Source organism: Sapajus apella, unplaced genomic scaffold, assembly GCF_009761245.1.
Source record: "Sapajus apella isolate SASKATOON/1434 unplaced genomic scaffold, GSC_monkey_1.0 scaffold4, whole genome shotgun sequence".
Classification (NCBI taxonomy): Eukaryota; Metazoa; Chordata; class Mammalia; order Primates; family Cebidae; genus Sapajus; species Sapajus apella.
Genome location: NW_022436944.1, coordinates 30357970 through 30381509, shown reverse-complemented (window position 1 = coordinate 30381509; position 23540 = coordinate 30357970). Strand labels below are relative to the sequence as shown.

At 39.2% G+C, this 23540-nt stretch overlaps 3 protein-coding genes across 10 annotated transcripts in view; 2 read left to right on the top strand and 1 right to left on the bottom strand.

Moving 5' to 3' along the window:
* Positions 1-11949, top strand: part of PPP2R3A (protein phosphatase 2 regulatory subunit B''alpha) — a 172052-nt gene extending 160103 nt beyond the window's left edge. For all 6 annotated transcript variants that reach the window (XM_032265761.1, XM_032265751.1, XM_032265727.1 and 3 more), the window contains one exon: positions 10186-11949. In XM_032265761.1, coding sequence (XP_032121652.1) covers positions 10186-10309 — 124 coding nt within the window. In that variant the 3' untranslated portion in view covers positions 10310-11949. The remainder of the gene's footprint in view (positions 1-10185) is intronic.
* A 2071-nt stretch (positions 11950-14020) lies between these two features.
* The window catches only part of MSL2 (MSL complex subunit 2), a 42759-nt gene continuing 33239 nt past the window's right edge, over positions 14021-23540 (bottom strand). Inside the window, exons 1-2 of one of the 3 annotated variants that reach the window (XM_032265791.1) lie at positions 22760-22767; positions 14021-17881 (exon numbers count right to left, since the gene is read on the bottom strand). In XM_032265791.1, coding sequence (XP_032121682.1) covers positions 16290-17801 — 1512 coding nt within the window. In that variant the 5' untranslated portion in view covers positions 17802-17881; positions 22760-22767 and the 3' untranslated portion in view covers positions 14021-16289. Of the gene's footprint in view, positions 17882-22759; positions 22768-23540 lie in introns of those variants that run through there. The other 2 variants (XM_032265783.1, XM_032265797.1) reach the window with 2 other exon arrangements.
* LOC116537610 (putative teratocarcinoma-derived growth factor 3) lies at positions 18555-19694 on the top strand (the record flags this gene model as incomplete). Its single annotated transcript, XM_032259866.1, has 1 exon — positions 18555-19694. A coding segment is annotated over one exon (429 nt), but the record flags the coding sequence as incomplete, so codon positions are not given.

Below are 23540 nucleotides of genomic sequence, written 5' to 3'. Positions count from 1 at the left end.
GCACTTTCAAACGTTGCTGGTAAAAGCATATTGGCCCAATATCCCTGGAAAGTAATTTGACAATATGTAGCAACAGGTTTAATTTATGCCCTTTGACTCCCTAATAGTAATTCTGAGTATCTATTGTAAATAATCAGAAATTTGAATAGAATTGTGTTATCTAAACAATAGGCATTGGTCCACAGGTAATTCTAAATGAAGTTCAAAGCAACACAAATGTTCAATAATAGAATGGTTAGATGAGTCATGGTATCTATGTGTCATAACATGCAGCTATTGAAATGTACTTGAGGCTGGGCACGGTTGGCTCACGCCTATAAAGCCCAGCAGTTTGGGAGGCCAAGGCAGGCGGATTACGAGGTCAGGAGTTTGAGACCAGCCTGACCAACATCAAACTGTATCTCTACTAAAAATACAAAAATTACCCAGGCATGGTGGCGCATGCCTGTAATCCCAGCTACTCAGGAGGCTGAGGCAGGAGAATCACTTGAACCTGGGAGGTGGAGATTGCAGTGAGCTGAGATTGTACCACTGCACTCCAGTTTGGGCAACAGAACAAGACTCCATCTCAAAAAGAAAAAGAAAGAAAGACTCCATCTCAAAAAAAGAAAAAAATTTTTTTTTGAAAAAAATATTGGAATTTTTTAATTTCATAGAAAAATGAAGATCACAAAATTTTGATATAGTCTTAGTACTTCAAATGTGTCTCTGCATATACACAAGCTAAAGGACAACACCCCAAAATATTAACAGTCATTAACTCTGAGCTGTGGGGTTGTTAGCAATTTGGCTTTTTATACTGTTCTATAATTCATAAAGTTTCATGTAATGAGCATGTACTGTATTACTTTAATAAACAGGAAAAAATTATTTTCTCCTCTATCTGTTTATATAGGTAGTGCATGTTCATTGCAGAAGAGTTAGAATGTAAACAAAAATCTACACCTAAAATTCACGATCCACTGACAGGCTGTCTTGTCACTTTGGAGTATATCCTTCTAGACATTTCTGTGCAACTAGATCATTTATTTTACAAAAATGGAATTCATACTACTATTGTTTTATACCTGCTTTAAAGGAAGAAGAAATAGATAGCAGATCTAAACAAACAGACGTATGTTCACCTGAAAAGAAGAGAAACTAATGGCAGCTAAAGAGAATAAAGAATTGGCCCAAGAAAAAGTTTTTTCAAGTTGTGGTAGCACTGAGAGAACATGCCAGTGTGCCTGGAAGGAAGAAAGAGGAGGCAGGGGGTTGCAGACAGAAGTACAGGAGAGGAGGGGTCACAAGAGGAGATGCAGAGACCAGCTGTAGTGAAATTCTGCCAGTGTATATGACGGGCTCTTGCTACTTGCTGGATACCCCACTTCTCATGTTGTGGGAGATAAGATAGGCCTACACAGAACACATGTGGGTTATGAGGTCCCAAGGGGCAACAAGGCTTACAAAAGCCACAGTCTATAGAGCAAGCACTAGAATGTGAACAAAGGAAAGGAAAAGGCCCGTTTACAGGAATAATAACCAACTGGTGCAAAAGCAAGGCCAGTCCTAAATTCCCAAGGCTACACCAACTAGGGTTTAATCTCAAGAAAGAATCATACATATGTCAGGGTGAGTCTAACTATCAAACAGAAATTGCCAGACTCAGATATCAGGGAGGAATATTGGTACCACAGAAAGAACAGAAGCTTAGGAGCCAGACAGATCTGGTCCACTCACCAGCTGGGCAGGTTACTTGACTCCTGAGGCTCAGTTTCAGACAGCACCAGCAGCCACTTCCTGAGGTGGTTGGTTAGTTGTGAGAATCTAAGATACTATATGCAAACACCTGGCACATGGCTCATGATAAATAGAAGCTATTACTACTCTATGTAGGAAAAATACAATATAACATCATGGGCCCAGCGCAGTGGCTCACACCTGTAATCCCAACACTTTGGGAGGCCGAGGCAGGCAGATGAAGCCAGGAGTTCAAGACCTGCTTGGCCAACATGGCAAAACCCCATCTCTACTAAAAATACAAAAATTAGCTGGACATGGTGATGTGTGCCTATGATCCCAGCTACTCAGGTGGCTGAGGCACAAGAATCGCTTGAATGAACCCAGGAGGTGGAGGTTGCAGTGAGCTGAGATCATGCCACTCCAGTCTGGGCAAAAGAGCAAGACTCTGTCTCAAAATTTAAAAAAAAAAAAAAATTATATATATACATAAAACATCATGGTTATTAAGAGCATGAAATTTGAAGTTAGACAAACCTAAATTCAAATCCTTGCTTTATCACAACCTGTGTAATCTCAGGCATCCAAGCCTCAGCATCCCCTATAAAAATAAGGGTACCATTTGCCACACTGAGCTGTTTTAAGAATTAAATAAGACAGTGTGTATGAGGTCCTTAGGCATAGTGTCTGTGTAATCAATAAACAATGGCTGTCACTACCACTTTTGTGATCACATTACCTAACCTATCTGGACTAGAGTTTATTCAGCTGTAACATTAGCATTCTATCACTTATCTTGTTCCCTTCATTCCTAGGGCACATTTTACTGCTTGACACAGTAAATATCTGTTGGATAAACAGCAGAACTATACTGAGAATTAAGAGATAATGTATAAAATAATGAATCTAACAGTGTCTGGTATATAAATGCTCTAAAACAAATGGAGGTATTTGTTTTACCATTAGATTGTGAGCTTCTCGGGGGCCAAAACCTTTTCTTAGTCTTGTAATCCCAGCACCTGGCAGACTGTTAGGGATGTAGGAGGTCCTCAGCAAATGTTTACTGAAAGGCACAGACCACAGTAATACAGCAGCCACCCTCACTACAAGGATATCTACAGTAGTCCAGACGATTTGGCCCTTCAAAAACAACTTCAAATTCTCCACCTACTTACCATCTATCAACAAGCACAGGTACTCATTGTGCCAAGCATCTGTACCTCCTGATTTCAAGACTGGTACTTAATGTAATGTCTTTAATAAGTAACCTGGTAATTACTGCAGGTCTCAGTGAGGTGAAGGAAGACCAAAGCTTCCCTAAGTATGAGGCTGTAAACATTGCAAATTAACATGTCTAGCACACAAAGTGATCATAGCATACAACAGCATTTGTATAAATTCAGCCCTCTTAAGGGAAGTCAGAAAGACAGGGTACCAGTTACTTAATCCGAGTCAACTAAATGTGTTACCTATATGAAGATAACAGGTTATGATACTATAATTAACCTTTTTTACAGTTTATGCAATGGAGGACATTAAAAATGCCACAGAAATTATGTAAAGCAGGTTAAGGGTCTTCCATGTTACTATCCGAAGAAACTGAGACCCTCAATAATCAGAAACAAGCTTCTCTGCCAAGTTGACTAATACTTGATTACCTTAGATTTTTAGTTAAGAAGGCCGGGCACAGTGGCTCCTGCCTGTAATCCCAGCACTCTGGGAAGCTGAGGCAAGAGGATTGCTTGAGTTTAGGAACTTGAGACCAGCCTGGGTAACACGGTGAGAACCCATCTTTACAAAAAAATTTTAAAATTAGCCCATCTTTACAAAAAAATTTTAAAATTAGCCAAGTGTGCTGGTGTGCACCCATGGTCCTAGCTACTCATGAGACTAAAGTGGGAAATGCTTGAGCCCAGGAAGTCAAGGCTGCAGTGAGCTGTGATTGCACTACTGCACTCCAGCCTGGGCAACAGAGCAGACCTTTTCAAAAAAAAAAAAAGCCTTTTGCATTAAAAAGCTTAAACATGCTTTCTTACAGGATATTCTGGTATTTAACCAAACACTTTACATTTGAATAACCCAGATTAAACACATTTTTTTACTTTGAGTTTTCATCTGATTAGAAAAATACAGTCTTGCTGCAGGAAAAAATGGAAAATATAGAGAGATTAAAAACACTCTTGGTTCAGTGATCTAGGGATAACTATTATTTTATACTTGGTATATTTCTTTTGACACTTGTTACTAATGTGTTCAAAAACAGGCCATTTAGTGCTTCAGTGTTCTCTCAGGCAGTAACTCACATCCATTTCCCTATTATTAGACATTTGGGTAGTTTAGAAGAACTGTTTTCTACTGTTTTTAAAGGCAACTTTGTTGTTTATATTAAATATAAACTTACATGAATTACTCTGTCAGAGATCTACATTTACCTCCATCAGCACTGGAAAATAAGGCACTGTAGGTAAAGAAGGCCAGCCAGACACCCATCAGAGCAATCGTCCAGGAGTGTAACTAGTGAGAGGTAAGGAGTAGTCTGAATCCCAGCTCTCCTCACTGAAGTGGGAGAATGTAGCAGAGAAACAGGGATACAGGGAGATGGATGGATGTGTGTATATATTAGGGTGTAGAGAAAGAAACAGAATGACATGCATTAATATTCCAAAACGTGAGTTACAGTATTACAGATATACTAGTTTTTAGTTATTTTTAATAATGCTTAATAAACAGAGCCTCTGCATGGGCCTGAAGTTAATATGTTGTGGGGTTTTTTTCGACATTGAAAAAAACAAAGCCCAATTTTAATTTATTTCAACAGATATTTACTGGTACCAAATCTATGCCAGGCACTGTGCTTGGTAATAAACATGAATGAGACCCTGTCCCTCAAGTTCATAATTTGAATATATTTAGCCCACATTTTATGCTGTCTACATCCACAATAAGAATTAACAATAGATAATGATTCTGGGGAACTGCAAGAGTTCCTTAACCATCAAAAATGAAGTGAGATCCACTTCCTGGTACAGCAAAGTAAGTGGTACATATTAGGAAACTTTAACAAGAATTGAAACTAAAGATTTTCTGGTCACTAGATAGGTTAAGGGAATTCAGTGAACCAAATATCCAACTTCTAAATATTTCAGCTAATCCATTTTATGTAAGTTGCTTCAGATATCTATTTTTAACTTAGAAGTATAAAGATACATCATATACTTCTATTTCTGAAGCACTATAGACTCCAAACTAGAGAAATACTGAACATTTTATTCTATGCCTGTAGGTACCATGTCTTAGATTTGCCCAGATAATCCCTAAATCAAATACTCCTTTGTCCCTGTAAATAGTCAGAATCCTAGAAATTGAAATCAAAACAAAACTCCCAGACAACACCCTAAAAACTGCATACAATCCTTTGTCAAACCATGTATGTGTCAGTCATTCTCTCTGCTCATTCCAGCTTTTGTATTTCCATCCCAGGAATCTGCAGAGCCCACCTTAATACTTTTGCCCAAAAACTGCTCATGTGAAAGGGAAAACTTAGGGAATTAAGTTTCTAAAGGCAGTGGTATTGCTGGCCAAATTACATGAACCATTATATCCCCTCACACTAACAATACTATGTTGAAGAATTTGTTCTCGGCCAGGGGTGGTGGCTCAAGCCTGTAATCCCAGCACTTTGGGAGGCTGAGGCAGGTGGATCAATCACCTGAGGTCAGGAGTTCGAGACCAGCCTGACCAACATGGTGAAACGCCATCTCTGCTAAAAATACAAAATTAGCCAGGTGTGGTGGTGTACCCCTGTAATCCCAGCTACTGAGGAGGCTGAGGCAGGAGAATCACTTGAACCTGAGAGGCAGAGGTTGCAGTGAGTTGAGATCACGCCACTGCACTCCAGCCTGGGCAACAGAGCGAGACTCCGTCTCAAAAAAAACGTTCTTCTCTATTTGACACCTATGATTTCTAGTAAATTATTTGTGAACCCTGTGAGTTCTGCTTTAATCCTCTGACCATTCAAAAATGGCCAGTTATAGGCCAGGCACAGTGGCCCATCCCTGTAATCCCAACACTTTGAGAGGCCGAGGCAGGCAGATCTCCACCTGAGGTCAACAGTTCAAGACCAGCTTGGCCAACGTGGCAAAATCCCGTCTCTACTAAAAGTACAAAAGTAGCCGGGCGTGGTGGTGGGCGCCTGTAGTCCCAGCTACTTGGGAGGCTGAGGCAGGAGAATCACTTGCTGAGAGGCAGAGGTTGCAGTGAGCTGAGATCGCACCATTGCACTCCAGCCTGGGTGACAAGAGTGAGACTTTGTCTCAAAAAAAAAAAAAAAGGGGGCCAGTTAACAGAAAACACATAAAATTATCTTCATTTGAGCCCTGAGGAGTAACACTGACCTCCAACTAAATGCAGAAGTAGCCATGTAGGAGTCAGGTAACATACTTTATTCTCCATGTTCTCAAGAATTCCTGGAGAGCAGGATAAAGATTAAGGTTCTCACAGATCTGACTCAAGAAGAATTCCGGGGCCAAGCTTAGTAGCTCACATCTGTAATTCCCAGCACTTTGAGAGGCCAAGGCAGGAGGATCGCTTGAGCCTAAGAGTTTGAGGCTATGATCATCCCACTGTGCTCTAGCCTGGATGACAGGGTGAGACTCTTGTCTTTTAAAAGGAGTGAAGAATCAGGAAACCTGTAAGTGACATCTCAGATTAAAAGCTGAATACAAGCTAGCCAAAGAGGGAAGTGCATTTCAGGCAATTGAAAAACTTGTACAGTGACATGAGGTCCCAAGACCATAACCCATTCCAACACCATAAACAGCCAAGACCATAACCCATTTCAACACCATAAACAGTCTGGTATGGCAGTAGCAAAGGGTATGTGGCCAGAGTGTAATCCAAACAAGAAAGTGTGGTACCCTGAACTTAAGCCAGCGGTGGCAGGGAGGAAAAGGCAGGATTGTATCCATATGGTCAACTCTAGTGGTTGGTGTAAGAGACTGGCTCAATTTGAAGAGGTGAAGAAAGAGGAACTTGGGATAACTAAGTTTCTGGCTTTGAGTGGGTAGTCAACGGTGCCATTCACTAAAATAAGGAGAAACAGGGAAGTAGGAAATATGAGTTCAAGTTTATACATGCTGCTATTCTGAAAGAGCCATCTATATGGTAGGCAGCTGGATAGATGGAATTCTCTAACTTAGAGGCTGAGGCTGGACATAGTTTAGAAACCACAGGTGAGTAAGTGGTAAGTAAGGCCATGGGAAAGACTAAACTTAACCAGGGAAGTACAAAACGAGAAGAGCTCATGAATCCAGAACCTGGGACGCACTGGAATTGCAGGAGCAAGAGTTCTAAGATGGGCAATTCTATTGTGAGACATCTGGTACATTGTAGGATGTTTAGCGCCATCCCTGGACTCTACCCACCAGATGCCAGTAGGACCCACTCAGTTGTGACAATCAAGATGCAGACAAGACACAGACCTATGTCTCCTGACATTCCCAAATGTTCCCAGGGGAGCAAAATCCCCTAGTTGAGAACCACCAAATTTAAGAGGCATCTCCAGGATGCTGACAAAGGAGGGTTATTGAATGAACTTCGTTTTGAAAATGTTTTATTCAAAAATGACATACACAGAAATGTGTAACTCCTCCCCCAACACAGGGTTAGGTGTCACTCACCAATACGCCTAAGTCCCATTAAGTGATCAAACCCAGATTGGAACCTGACCTTTAGAGTCCGACTCCAGAGCTTATGCTCGGAGGCTGAATCACTTAACTCCTAATTCCATAAGGTCTCCATTAGGTTACAAATGCTGTGAGGAGAGCGCTGCTTCAGTGTTTTTCATCATTGTAATCCTAGCATTTGGCTCTCACAATGACCAACAGGAGTTCAAGTATTTACTGAATGAGTCTCACGTCACACTTAACTCTGAAAATATGCCTTATTCATAGACCTACATTGAGGTATTTGACACTGACAGCTTACAGACAGCAACTTAGGGCACCAAGGGGAAGAAAATGCTCCCATCCTGACGGGAAATCAGCAGCAGTGGTTTTGAGAATTTTGCTCCCCAGAGTAGAGTCCCTGTCATCAACCATTTCACTTGCATTAGAGGAAAAGTGCCTCTCCTATTGCCTCCTTATCCAGCACATCCCATGCCACATTGAGGCCTCAAAGACATGGGGAAAGAGGAGTGGAAACAAAGAATGGAACAGAGTTATTTTTATTAAATGAACAAATTATAATTTTTAATAGTATCATAAACTGGTAGTCATAGGGAACAATTTGCTATTAAGTGGGCTCTTCTTTTTCCCTTTTGAGATGGAGTTTCACTTTTGTTGCCCAGGCCAGAGTGCAGTGACACGATCTTGGCTCACCGCAACCTCCACCTCCTGGGTTTTAGCGATTCTCCTGCCTCAGCCTCCCGAGTAGCTGAGATTACAGGCACCCGCCACTATGCCTGGCTAATTTTTGTATTTTTAGTAGAGACAGAGTTTCACTATGTTGTTCAGGCTGGTCTTGAACTCCTGACCTAGTGATCCACCCGCCTTGGCCTTGCAAAGTGCTGGGATTACAGGCGTAAGCCACTGTGCCCAGCCCCAAGTAGGCTTTTTAGAAAGTTTAAACCTCTAACTTCTATTCAAGAATGTTGGCCCTAGGCTGGACACAGTGGCTCATGCCTGTAATCCCAGCACTTTGGGAGGCCAAGGCAGATGGATCACCTGAGGTTAGGAGTTCGAGACCAGCCTGGCCAACATGGTGAAACCCTTCTCTACTAAAAAAAATAAAAATACTAGTCAGGAGTGGTGGTGCATGTCTATAATCCCAGCTTCTTGGGAGGCTGAGGCAGGAGAATCACTTGAGGAAGGCAGAGTTTGCAGTGAGCCAAGATCGTGCCATGGTACTCCAGCCTGGGCAACAGAGCAAGACTCCCATCTCAAAAAAAAAAAAAAAGTATTGACCAGGCACAGTTGCTCATGCCTGTAACTCCAGCACTTTGGGAGGTCAAGATGGGTAGATCACTTGAGGTCAGGAGTTTGAGACCAGCCTGGCCAAGATGGTGAAACCCCATCTCTACTAAAAATACAAAAATTAGCTGGGCATGGTGGCACACGCCTTTAAGTCCCACCTACTTGGGAGGCTGAGGCAGGACAATCACTTGAACTTGAGAGGCAGAGGCTGCAGAATCACTTGAACTCGGGAGGCAGAGCTGAGATTACGCCACTGCACTCCAGCCTGGGCGACAGAACAAGACTCCATCTCAAAAGAAAAAAACACAAAAAAAGTTTTAGAAACTTGAATAGGTGCCATCTACTGTATATACCTACCTCAGCATATTTTCCCTCTCTAGTTGACCTTTGTACCTTTTTGATGGACTGTTATGTCCACAAATTTCTGCTTAAATATTTTGGGAGATCCCTGCAAGCTACTAATGTCAAATACTGTAAGACATTGCTAATTGATGTATTTTTTTCTGATGTACTTAACTACATCTGAGGCTCAGAGATACAGCCTCAGAATCTTTATCAATATATTTTAGGCAGCCACATCATTTCCAAGAGAAAAATATTGCATCTCTGCCGAAAGTCAATCTTACGGGTAGCCTGGAGGATACACAATTTAGGCGATACCAGCAAAACCTAAAAGGGTTAGCAGAACATCTTCCCAGGATGAACATCTAGGTCTAGGTATATGCTGTAGAGTTCTACAAAGTAGAATGATGGGAAATCTATGAACCAGCTTTAGTCAGTTCCACCTACACTCTTGAACATTTATTTGTGTTGCTTGGAGCCACAAAGGGAAGCTATAAAGCAATCTGCGAGTTGAGATCAAGTTTGCACTCTTGGCAACCACAGTGGCTCAAGCCTGTAACCCCAGCACTTTGGGAAGCCAAAGCAGGCACATCACCTGAACTCAGGAGCTCCAGACCAACCTGGCCAACACGGTGAAAACCCCATCTCTACTAAAAATACAAAAATTAGCTCTATGCGATGGTGCACACATACAGTCCTGGCTACTGGGGAGGCTGAAGCAGGAGAATCACTTGAATGAGGGAAGCAGAGGTTGCAGTGACAGTGAGCCAAGATCATGCCACTGCACTCCAGTTTGGGTGGCAGAGCAAGGCTCCATCTTAAAAAAAAAGTTTGCCATTCTGAGTGGAAACCACTTTAATGAGGAAAGTCATGTAAAGCTCATACCTTATGGACCTCAAATTTTCTTAACCTAGTACCATTTGTAATTCTCCCACCACCCCCAGGGAAAGCTTGATACAGAACATTTTCAACAAATTCTGACATGGACTTAAGCTGTAAATAACAGAAGAATGTTTTCTGCTGTATAGTGTTGCCTCCTTCAGTGCAGTTCAATTGTTCACAGCCTCCATTTAGCAACTAAAGGTTTTGCCATACTGACTTCTACCTAAACATTGAAGCTTTAATCAGGTAACTCATTTTTGCTTTATTTCAGCTTTGAAGATTATGAAACAGACGAACCTGCCTCACCCTCTGAATTTGGAAACAAAGGCAATAAAATATTAAGTGCAAGCCTTCCAGAGAAATGTGGAAAACTTCATTCAGTGGATGAAGAATAGCTGCCAGTGTCTGCAGTGAAAGGATGTGTATTTTAAATGTTTCTTGTGAAGAGATGTTCTCGTTGGCATACTGCTTTTTAAAGACTTTGATTTCTCCAAGTGTGTATCTGTACTAAGAACTTTGTTTTTAAGCAATAGGTCTGGATACACATTTAACTTAGGAGACTCCTCCAATTTGCCTCAAACCTCTTACAGAGCGTTTCCTCAGAAGTGGTACCATTGCCTTCCAAAGTCAGCACTCTACACCCTTGAATGTACCAAGGATCTCCTGGGGACAGTGCCAAGCACAGTTCTCTGCACAGAAGCTGACTGAGGTTGCCTCTGTGTTGGCTTGCATCCCTGAGTCCCCTCCAGGCTCCTATGGAGCCTAGAAGAAACCTTCACTTGCAGAAAACTTGAGTCAAAAAATTCTGGAACTTGAAATAGTAGTAAGGGCCTCCAGAATTGACTTAGCCCTAGTAATAAAAGCACTGCCAAAGCATCTCAGAGACTTCTTTTAATTACATGTGTACTGGAGTTCAAAGATCTTGAACTTACCTGGCTTAATGTAATTTCACGGTTACTGCCAAACCACTAGTCACTTTACATCCTCAGGTATCGTAACCACTGGGCCTTCCAACATTGCTGGCAAGCTCTGGTAACCTCCCTGTCCTGACTGTGGATCTTACATAAAATCTCAAGAAAAAACAATTTCTTAAATGAAGACAAGTACAGAATTTGACTCATATTTCTTGGAAAAAGCCCTTTTAACTATCTTATTTTCAATGAATTATTGAATGATGTATTTAATCTCCAAATCATGTGATAGTTTTCACTCGGAAGGCCTGCTTGAAGACATAAAGGAATAATTATACATTAAAATTCTTACTAGAATTTTCTCCCAGAATTAAACTAGCTAATCGTAAAGGCCTATCTTAAACGTTATTCCTTAGTTCATGTTGAAAAAACTACTACTACAGATATTTCATCCACTTCCTTACCAAGGAAATGGAAAATAGTGATACACCCATAAAAGCAAGCTATTATTTACTGTAGTTGTAGATGTATTCACTACAGAATCCTACATTTTTCAGCAGGCCACAGTCCAGCCAAATCCTATGATATCCTTGAAGAGAAGCTGTTAAAAAGGATACTTCTGATGTAAGTAAAACCTCCAAGCAACTTAATATCTGTCAGTCATCACCTTTTCCCCTCAATTTTTAACTAGTTCTGAAAGTGTCAAAAATTGGTTCCCTCCTTGCTAGCATAAAGGCCAAGCAGTGAAATAAATCTTGGGTTAGGGTTATGGTAGGCAAAAAGCAAGAGAATTTAGGAAATACACTATGAACTAGTACAGTAAGAGTTAATCCTAGGAATCCTGCCTACCAATCTCCTCCCAGTTTCTTGTCACTTTAACTTCACGATTAGAACTGATCTTCTATTTAACTGTTACAGAAAGCAGTAACTATTCCAACTATTTAATAGTTCACACAAAAAAATTAAAAGCTTAAAAAAGACAATTTTTAGGAAATACAATATTCAATAATCTAAACACATTGACAAATTATTAGGATTGATTATTTATGTGATAAATGAAATTTCCTCCCAATCCCATCTAGCCTTTACCAGGGAAGAAAAGCTATTATTTCAGATAGAAATACCAAAAAAAAAAAAAAAAAAACTTTTCTTAGAAGCCAGATATGGTTTAAATGTTTTATTATCCATAATGATCTAAACCACTGATCAGATTCACCAAAAAGTAAAAATAAAATTCAGTTTTACAATATACATTTTTTTTTTTAACTATTTGGCTTTACCTTTTTACCTTGATTCTCCTTACTGAAGTCCTCTTGCTTTCAATTTGATCAACATCTGGTTTTTGAAGTCTCTAATTATTGGCTGGGCATGGTGGCTCACGCCTGTGATCCCAGCACTTTGGGAGGCCAATGGAAAAGGATCACTTGAGCCCAGGCATAAAGACCAGCCTGGGCAACATAGTGAAACTCCGTCTCTACAGGGAAGAAAAAAAAAAAAACTTAGCTGGGCATGGTGGTGCACACCTGTAGTCCCAGCAACTTGGGAGGCTGAGGCAGGAGAATCACTTGAGCCCAGGGCTTCAAGGCTGCAGTGAGCTATGATTATGCCACTGTACTCCAGCCTAGGCAACAGAGCGAGACCCTACATATTTAAAAGTCTCTAATTATTATAAAAGTACAGTCATCAATACCATTCCATTTAAGATGGACTATTGTTAATAGTTTACCCACATTGTCACATTTTCAGGAATTATAAGAATGTTTTATTGTACTCCTTTCTTGGAGCTGAATGCAAGGAATGTAGAATATATTTGACTTTCTGGTAAAGATCATGGTAAATATAATCATTACTGCCAAACTGGAATTTTCAAGTTACAATATCCCAGGCCCCTTAATAAAAGCTGAGGGTTATCATGACCTTAATGCTAATTCAATGAGAAATGAGTTTAATAGCTTAACATTACCAAAGTAATCAAACTAATAATAAAGTTCCATATATCTTCCCTGCATCTTACCTATGTCACTGTGTACCATTCAAAGTGTTTATAAAACTCTAGATTGATCAAATGAGATTTGCTCAGCTTTTTGATGTGTTTGGAGACGGCTGCATGACTTTTGTTTTTTTTCCCTTTTAGCAAAACTAAATAAAGTTGTCAAATATGAATCATGTTCCTTAAGGTAATTACTACACACTTGTGCATTTAATCTCATTTGTACCTCATTTTTATGTCTGCAAGAGTAACACTGTAAACAAGCTTGAATGTCAGAGAATAACTCTGAGTCCCTGTGAAAACTATTAAGGAAAGGTCTTTGTAGTAATACTGAGAAATGATTTCTTCCGGGGATAGGGAAGAAGACCAGGGTTTGGGAATGAGGCGGAGTTCACAGCAGTCAAGATAGACCTTAGCCTCATCTATAATGCATTATTTTAAAAGAATGTGTAACTGAGTGTTTTGGGGTACCTAAATTTTGTTTAAGAGACAAGATCTCACTATGTTGCCCAGGCTGGACTCAAAATTCTGGGCGTTAAGTGACCCTCCTGCCTCAGCCTCCTATGTACCTGGGATTACAGGCACATGCAGTTGTGCCCAGCTTTTAATTTTTAAAAAAGTGCAAAATACCATCCAAATATTAGATTCAGTTCACATATTACACTTTGAACTTAGTATTTTCTAAAGCATTTATATTTGTTATCTATGATATGGTTGGGAACAATTTAATTTTCATCTGATTGCCATAAACTTTTACTCTTCTTCAACAAGGTTGGAATTGTTTTAACTAAGCATTCAATGAAATAAATGGAATTATTTATCCCTAGGACCATACTACACCTCCTCATGGAAATGCACACTTAATAAGGCTAACCAAAAAGATAAAATTGTCAGCTCTAACACTATTAGCTAAGGTAAAAGATCGTTTCATCATTTATATTAATAACAAGGACTCAACAATTCAGGATGTGTCATATTAAATGCTGCTGTTCTTTGGCGATTTCAAATCCTGATGAAGTAAATCGGTTACTTCAGTAATCATCTCTCAATCATCCCTCGTTAGCCATTTGTCAGCATTCCTAAATAACTTGTAATATAAAGAAAAACAATATAAAAATCAAGGCACTGTAATTACTCTTCCCCAGATGTATATAATACAGACCATTCAGAGCATGCTATCCCAAACTCCTCAGTATTCTACAACATAGAATTAGAAAACTATCATTTATTGATAGATTTAAGGTGTAATACAGGTTTCCAAAAATGTGGCAGTGAGAATACCAGCATAAAAAAGAGAAACTTGTGCTAAAAACAACCTGAATTCATCATTGGCAATATTACATAACAATCAAAGCCCTCACATACTAATGATTTCCACTTCGTCTATATTGCCAACCTCCCATGCATCAAAAAAAAAAAAAAAAAAAAAAAAAAAAACCAAAAGTTTATAAAACTTGGGAAGCAATAAAGTACTCTGAGTTTTAAGATCATAATATTAGGAAAGTTTGGTCGATTTGCAAAATATATCCTCATCATCCATGTGTACAATCTCATTTCTAATCATTTTTGCAGTAATCATTAGTGAATAAAGAACAAATTTACAACTTTATATAGCAGGGCATCTGGGTTCAACACAAAACTGTTACAAACTTTAGGTAAATACATGTTTCATAAGACACTGCTAACATTTAAAGAAATTAAATAAAATTCCAAATCTTGGAAAGCAAATAAAGACAAGACAACTAAGAAGCATTTTCCACCATTTACTCTTGTTATCAAAAATAGTTCAACTCTTCTTGCAAAACAAAAACAAAATAGTACATACTGGACACATACATCACATTTTTCTTCCTATGGCTTTAGCCCACCCCCACCCCACCAAAAGAGACCAAAAACAAAAAACAAAACAAACAAAAAAAAAAAACCCAACGACAACAACAAAAACTCTACCTGACCACATTCACAGAAAATGACACCAGGATACACTACAAAACAGAAGGAGGTGTCATCTGCTCTGTGTCCAAAGGTTTCTTCTCCATGTCTTGTACTAGGCGAGTAACCATCATTGAACATGCTGTGTGCCAAATCAAAACATAACTTCAACATATGTCAGATCTTACTAGAGATGGTGAACGTAGTAGAAATTGGAAATGTTCCAGCAGTATTTTTCTTTAAATAAGCATTGTCAAAGCTGCAGCTCTTCTTTTAAATCATAGGTTATTTCATTATACCTAGTCAGTCCTTGTTTTATTTGGGCTGTGCTCTTTCAAGCAACTGACTAGATTTCCCTTCAACAGAATGTTTGTGACTCACTTGTCTTCCCCATAAAAATTAACGGGAAGAAGTGCATTTAAACTGAAACATACTTTGTGCTTTACATGCAAAAGAGCATTCTAAAGAAAATCCTCCTAGCTTCAACCTACCTAAATACACAGGCTTCATAAAAAGGCATGTTTATTAGGCCTCTATAAAGAAGCCTTCATAATGAACAGCATCCAAAAAAAAAAAAAAAAATATTCAAAATAAAGACTGTGGCAAATAAACTATTAGCAAAAACAAATATCAAAGTGGCGGCCAGTGGCAATAAGTACAATACATAAATCTGGGTAAGTCTGGGGGCATTATTCTGAAATTATTTTAAGTAAATCCCAATTACTAAATAAAAACTTTTTATAATTTTTAAAAAACTCTGTCATATACTATATAGTCTAAATTCAATTACCTTCAGAATAAAATTACTCTCCTTCACTTCATTTATCCAATTAGAACACTGCTCAAAGTGAAGGAGGGATTTAGAATTTTTTTCCCCTAGAAATGAATGAGAAACAGTTAAACATTTGTAGTCTGACAGAATTTCAGTTTACCTTTTTAAAAGATTTCTTAAACATTCTAATGAGGGGGGAATTTTTTTTCATAATACTGCTGATTTAAGAACTGCTACATACACCAGTAGCCAATTTTCATGATCAGAAATGGTATAATGTCAGCACAAAGGTTGAACTGGACACATCAGCTTTCCAACAGGAGAAACATCAATGCCATGTGAAGGCAGCACTGAATTTCCTGAACTAATGGCTACTTTTCCACAAAAAAATTAGCACAATCTTTATGGACTGACTAGATACCACTTCCTTACATTTAATCATAAACTTTGATTATGCACAAAGCATGACCATAAACAATGAGGTTAATGTTATTTTCCTTGCCAAAGTTCATTTTGTATAAATCAGTTGCATCAGCTTTGTTCTCAAACTATAAGGTTCTGTAAGAACTAAGGACATATAGTTGTAAGGTTACTCCTCCATTATCTGCAAACTATTTCCCCGACACTAACACATATAACTTAGCAATGAAAACACTTGATACAAGTGATCTATATGCAGGAGCTCCGGCAAGTTAAACCAACAGAACCATAGCTGCCGTTAAAACTGTAGCTATTTCCCTACCAGGAGTAGGTTCAAAAGACCCACTGCTTTAACAGTCGAATCTCATGTCTATAGCTTCATCCAAACTTTTATCATCATGTGTACTGGCAGCTAAAAACGTCGTTACTGGGGACCCTGTGACATTTATTACACTGGTGCTGGTACTAGCGTTACGCACAGCAATGCTAGTCACATTAATGCCCAAAGTGAGCCTGGTCTGCTCCAAGGCCTTTTCTGGCACAGCAAATGCCTCCAGCTTCTTCTCCCCATTGGCCATATAGGAGTTTTGGCAGCCACGACATATACAATCTAAGCAGGCTTTGCGGTTAGAGTAGCAAGGGCAGCGTTGGCCTCGGCATGTAAGAACACTTGGATTTTGAGTAGCACGCCCACATTTACACCCTTTCTTTTCCTGGGGTTTTTTGTACACAGTCTTGGTAGGACTTCCTGGCATAAAATGATGACTAGGAATCTTTTCCTTTACTGCTTTGTCTTTTTTAAGAATACCTGGCTTGGTTTTAGAGTGAGATTTCTTGGATCCATGTTCATGACTCTTTTTCATGCTTTTAGTAGATAAAAGTACAGTTTTGCTGATTTTAGGCGTTGTGCCTCCATTGGGAACAGTTGCTATAGGTTGAAGAGAAATTTTGCTCTCCCGTTTCACTGTCACAGGAGCAGATGCCCCCAGTGTTGGGCCTCGGATAATGGTAGAAATTGGAAGTGGCTGAACTTTCTCACTGTCGCTCTCTGATCTGGATCGTTTTCTATTCAGTTTTGCTACCTTCGGAGTTGCTGCTGTACATGATAACCCATGAAGTGCAGGACTGGTGGACATAAAAACATTATGGCTAAGAGACTGGGAAGAAAGCTGCAGAAAAGGTCCATTGGATACAGTGGCTTCCAAGTTTGGCTGCAAATTAGGGCAACAAACCTCTGTATTTGAAACAGTTTCTAAGCTGCGGAGTACTTCCTCAACACTCAGTAACAGAGAGTCTCCAGGTTTTATATCTTCACTGAAACTGCAGATATCAATGCCTGTGGAACATAAGTCAGTGGCTACCGTGTCACAAACAGGTGGCAGGCTGTCAGATAGATCCTCAGTTTTAATGTCAACAGTGTTACATACATCAATCGTATTTGAATGTTCAGGTGAAGGAATATTTATACCAAATCTATCTATTGAAAGCCCATTATAAGTAGGCAAACCATTGATAACAGAACTGCCAATAGCAATGCTGAGGGTGCTTTCAGACATTGGAGATAAACTAGCTTGAGGATCGGTTGTGGGTTCTGAGGTTGAAGGTAATGGGGAATGTGTCAAACACAAAGTAAAGGATGAATCTGAGGGCTTTTCTGTCTCCTCACAAAACAATGATCCATCATTAAGCAAAGCCAAAATATCAGAAGAACAGTCAACTGCTTCTATTATATCCCGTGCCAGTGTAGTCTGTGTTATATATTCGCATAGTTTTTTGTAGCAGTTCACTAGGATGCTTAACTGTTTGTTTTCCTCAAACTGCTCATAGTCTTTGCACCAGCTACACGAAGGTTTCATCATCATTTTCTTGCCTTTACAAGTTTTGCAGACATAGTGTTGGCAGGTGGAGTTGGTGGGTGCAATAGGATCTTGTAGCAAATGTCCTAAGGGGGAGAAGGAGGAAAGCAAAGATTTTAGTAAAATAAATTTACCGTTTCATAAACTGAAGTTTAGATGACGTAAATAATCTGTCAAAATTAAGACGAACTAAACTCACTAGACCAGATAACAAAAAATATTATCTTAGAAGAAATGGAAGAATCCTCAATTAGCTCACTTCATTTCATGCCATATTCCCCATTCCTTTATCTCAAACTAAAATGATCCTTGATTCTGTGTGTCTCTCTCTCCAAGCAGTATGTTCTGGTCCACCTTCTTATCCTCTTCCTCCAAAGGCTATAAAAAATAAAGTTGAAGAGGTGAAGATCAGACACCAAAAGCACAAACTAGGGTTAAAATCCTTTGGATAGCCAGGTGTGGTGGCGTGTGGCTGTAATCCTAGCTACTCAGAAGGCTGAGGTGCAAGAATGGCTTGAGCTCTGGAGTTCGAGTCTACAGTGAACTATAATCCTGTCACTGCACTCCAGCCCAGGTGACACGGCGAGACTCAGTCTCCAAAACAAGCAAAAAAATCTTTTGGACCTTAACGTAACACAACATGGTAATGCTACAACATACTGAACCTGATAGCCGAAGGAGTCAAGATTGTGCCATTGCACTCCAAGCCTGGGCAACAAGAGCGAAACTCCGTCTCAAAAAATAAATAAATTTTAAAAAAGAAAGCGGCATTCATCTCAGGGAAACCTGGCCTTCAGAGATGACAGCATTCAGCCCCAGGAGGAGCCTGGAATTCATCCTCAGTCTTCCCAGCTTGCACTGCCCATGGGGATACAGGACAGTAAGGAGCGAAACAGAACCTGCTGCCTGAATGGGGGAACCTGCATGCTGGGGTCCTTTTGTGCCTGCCCCTCCTCCTTCTACAGACAGAACTGTGAGCACGATGTGAGCAAAGAGAACTGTGGGTCTGTGCCCCATGGCACCAGGCTGCCAAAGAAGTGTTCCATGTCTAAATGCTGGCATGACCAATTCCGCTGCTTTCCTCAGGCATTTCTACCTGGCTGTGATGGCCCTGTGATAGATGAGCACCTTATGGCTACCAAGACTCCAGAACTACCACTGTCTGCATGTACCACTTTTATGCTTTAAAATAATGAATACTTTTCCATAATGATCTATAATACTTCCTTACTGTACCAACTACTTCTTATATCTTTGCTCTGCCCTCCCCCCAAAAAACTACTTTTTTCAAAGTCAGCCATACCTCCATTGTGCCCAAGTCCAGTACTTCTTTATACATGTAATTCTACCAAGGTCTTCTTAATATGTTAAACAACTGAATTACATCTTCAGATTATTAAAGATTAATCCTAATGTGGAACTTAGGATATAGTTTTGAGTAGAGTTGATCAAAATCAATTAGTCTCTTTAAAAGGAAAAAAAGCCTCTTTAAGGAGAGGAACCAGAGTGCTAGTAAAGGAAGTCTGTCTGCATGTGGAAGGGAATAGGAAGCAAATGGGAGAGAAAGGCTGGAAAACCTAAAATGGGTTACTTGACTGGGTGATTAGGTGGGTGTAGAGAAGCAAGTTAAAAGGCTAAATGAAGGGCAAGTTATCATCATCTATAAAAAGCTATGTAAGCCAAGGACTTCCCCTTTCTTTCTAAAGGCAATGTAAAATGAATGACGTCTCCTTAGAAAAAAAAAATTATGCTCAATGTCCCCAACAAAATTGCTTAATAAATTAGTTTTCTCCAAGCTAAGCAATTCTTTTAACTGCTGAAGAGAAAATGTTTACAATATATTTAGTCATAAACTGAATGATAAAACTACATATTGTAAAGCCCATTTTAAAAATACACTGTATAGGCCGGGCGCGGTGGCTCAAGCCTGTAATCCCAGCACTTTGGGAGGCCGAGGCAGGTGGATCAGGAGTTCAAGACCAGCCTGGCCAAGATGGTAAAACCCCATCTCTACTAAAAATACAAAAATTAGCCTGGCATGGTGGCGGGTGCCTGTAATCCCAGCTACTTGGGAGGCTGAGGCAGAAAACTGCTTGCACCTGGGAGGCAGAGGTTGCAGTGAGCCAAGATCATGTCACTGTACTCTCCAGCCTGGACAGAGCAGGATTCTGTCTCAAAAATAAATAAATAAATTAATTAAATTAAATTAAATAAATAAATAAAAATACAGATTAGAGCAGAAACCAATAAAAGAGAAAGCAGAAAAACCTGAGAAAAGTAAATAACACCAAAAGTTGGCTGCTTTAAAAAGATCAAAGAGTTTGGCAAATCTTAATTGCTAAGTAAAAAAGAAAACACAGATTACGAAAATCAGGAATGAAAAAAGTCAGAGTATCACTGGTGCCCTACAAGATGTGAAGAATTAAGAAAATCCTATAAAAAGTTTATGCCAACAATTTTAGACTACTTAGATGAAATGGACAAATTTCTTTAAAGACACAAATGACCAAAATTGACTGAAGAAAAGGTTTTAAAATTGAAGAGAGCTGTAGTAAAAGTTTTAAATAGCTACTGAAGATTTTCCTCAAAAGTAGACTCCAGGACTAAATGCCTTCACTGGTAAATTCTAACAAATAATTAAAAAGAAATAACATCCGCCGGGCGCGGTGGCTCAAGCCTGTAATCCCAGCACTTTGGGAGGCCGAGGCGGGTGGATCACGAGGTCAAGAGATCGAGACCATCTTGGTCAGCATGGTGAAACCCCGTCTCTACTAAAAATACAAAAAAAATTAGCTGGGCATGGTGGCACATGCCTGTAATCCCAGCTAGTCAGGAGGCTGAGGCAGGAGAATTGCCTGAACCCAGGAGGCGGAGGTTGCGGTGAGCCGAGATCACGCCATTGCACTCCAGCCTGGGTAACATGAGTGAAACTCCATCTCAAAAAAAAAAAAAAAAAAAAAAAGAAATAACATCCAAACACAGAGGAGGAGAAAACACTTCCCAACTCATATTTAAAGGTCAAACTACTCTGAAAATAAGGCCACCAGACAAAAGAAAATACAAACCAAAATATCCCATAAACATAACAAAATCCGTAACAAAACATTCAAGAGGATCTCACCACATACAATACCTATTCTCTCTCACACACACACATTAACAAACTAGAAATACAACTTTAACTTGATGGTGGTGGGCATCAATAAAAAATCTAAAGCCAATTTTTCTTAAAGATAAAACACAATGCTTTCCATCCAAAGATCAGGAACAAGGAAAGAATGCCTGCTTTTGCTACTTCTTTTCAAAATAGTACCTGTTCTAGCTGGTGCAGTAAGGTTCAAAAGAAAAAAAATTAAAGGCATCAAGGCTAAAACGAAACAGGTAAAACTGTTTTAGTAATGGATTACACAATTCTGCTTACAGAAAAATCTCACACACACACAAGAACTACTAGAACCAATAAACAAATTTAGCAAGGTCCTAGCAGAAACAATATATACAAAAGTCCACTGTATTTTCCTTTTTATATGCTAGGAATGAACAAATTAATTTTTTAAAATTCCATTCACAATAGCATCAAGAATATACTTAAAATACTTAGAAAAACTTTAACAAAGACTTCTACACTCAGTACTGCAAAACACAACTGAGAGAAATTAAAGAGTATCTAAATAAACATTTCATATTCACAGATTAGAAGACTATCAATATTGTAAGGATGGCAATTTTCCCTAAAATTGATCTATCTGTAAATTCAATACAATCTTTAATCCGAGGGAGCTTTTTTTCTTGAAGAAATTGGCAGGCTGATTCTAAAATTCATATAGAATCACAGAGGACAGGCAAAACAACTTTGAAAAACAACAAGGTTACAGGACTTACACTACCAAATTCCGAATTTTACTATAAAGCCATAGTAATCAAGACAGCATGGTAATGGCAAAAGTACAGACACATAGATCAATGGAACAGAATTCAGAATCCAGAAACAAATTATTACATTTATGGTCAACCGATTTGTTGGGTACCCAGATGATCCAATGGGGGAAAGGAGAGTATTTTCAACATATGATATGAAATAATTTGATACCCAAACACCAAAAGGAAAAAAAAACTTACACCCGTACCTCACAACATACACAAAAATTAAAATGATGACAAACCTTAATGTTAAGAGCTAAAATACAGAAATCTAGAAAAAAAATCACAGGAGGAAATCTCTGTGACTCTGTATTGGCCAAAGTGTTCTTAGATGTGACATCAAATGCACAATCCACAAAAAAGAAAAAAGTAAAATGGATTTTCTCAAAATTAAAAACTTACTGTGCTTCAAAAGACACCATTAATGAAAAAAAATAAGCCAGGTGTGGTGGCTCACACCTGTAATCTCAGCACTTTGGGAAGCTGAGGTAGGCAGATCATGAGGTCAGAAGTTTGAAACCAACCTGGCCAATGGGGCAAAACCTCATCTCTACTAAAAATATAAAATAAAATTAGCCAGACATGGTGGTGTACATCTGTAGTCCCAGCTACTTGGGAGGCTGGGGCAGGAGAATCGCTTCAACCTGGGAGACAGTGGTTGCAGCAAGCCAAGACCATGCCATTGCACTCCAGCCTGGGCGACAGAGCAAGATTCTGTCTCAAAAAACAAAAACAACAAAACAAAACAAAAAAAGAAATCAGTAAGATGACAATATAATTTTAAAAGCAAAAATCTGAATAAACATTTCACCAAAGAAAATACATGAATGACTAATAAGCACATAAAAATATGATCAATATTATTAGTTATTAGGTAAAGTAAAACCATGGCACACTACTACCCATCCATTAGAATGGCTAAATTCAAAACCATAATGCCAAAAGTTGGCAAAGATGGAACCCTTGTATATTGCTGGTAAAATGGTACAATCACACTAAGAAATACTTTGGTTGTTTCTTTAAAAGTTAAAATATAAATTGACCGCAGAACACAGCAAAATTATATTTCTAGGAAGCTGCCTAAAGAGAAGTCAAAACACATCCACACAGAAAATGGCAGCATGATGGCCAAAAATTACACACAATCCAAATGTCCATTAATTGGTGAGTGAATAAACAAAATGTATATTCATGCAATGGAGTTCAGCAATTAAAAGGAATAAAGTATTGGTACATGCAACAACATGGATAAACTTCCAAAACATTTGCTAAGTGAAAGAAGCAGATACAAAAGAGTACATTATTATATAATGCCCAGAAATGACAGAAAAGCAGAAAAACTGGTTACCTAGGGCTGAAGAGTGGAGCAGGAATTAACTGTAAATGGGCACAACGTATGAAAGTGTTCTAAAATCATATTGTGGTGATGGTTACACAACTCTAAAATTTAAAAAACACTTTAAGACAAGGCACCAATAGCTACAGAATCCAACCTACCCAATGCCAATGCAAGGATCCCTTAAAGAGTGCCCTTAACTTCATCTAAGGAAGGACACAGGGGATATGAAGGGGGAAAAAAAATACTACAAACCACAGTGCAAGTTAAAGAAAAAAAATAAAAAATAAAAATACATATATTGGGCCGGGCGCGGTGGCTCAAGCCTGTAATCCCAGCACTTTGGGAGGCCAAGGCGGGTGGATCACGAGGTCAACAGATCGAGACCATCCTGGTCAACATGGTGAAACCCCGTCTCTACTAAAAACTACAAAAACTTAGCTGGGCATGGTGGCACGTGTCTGTAATCCCAGCTACTCAGGAGGCTG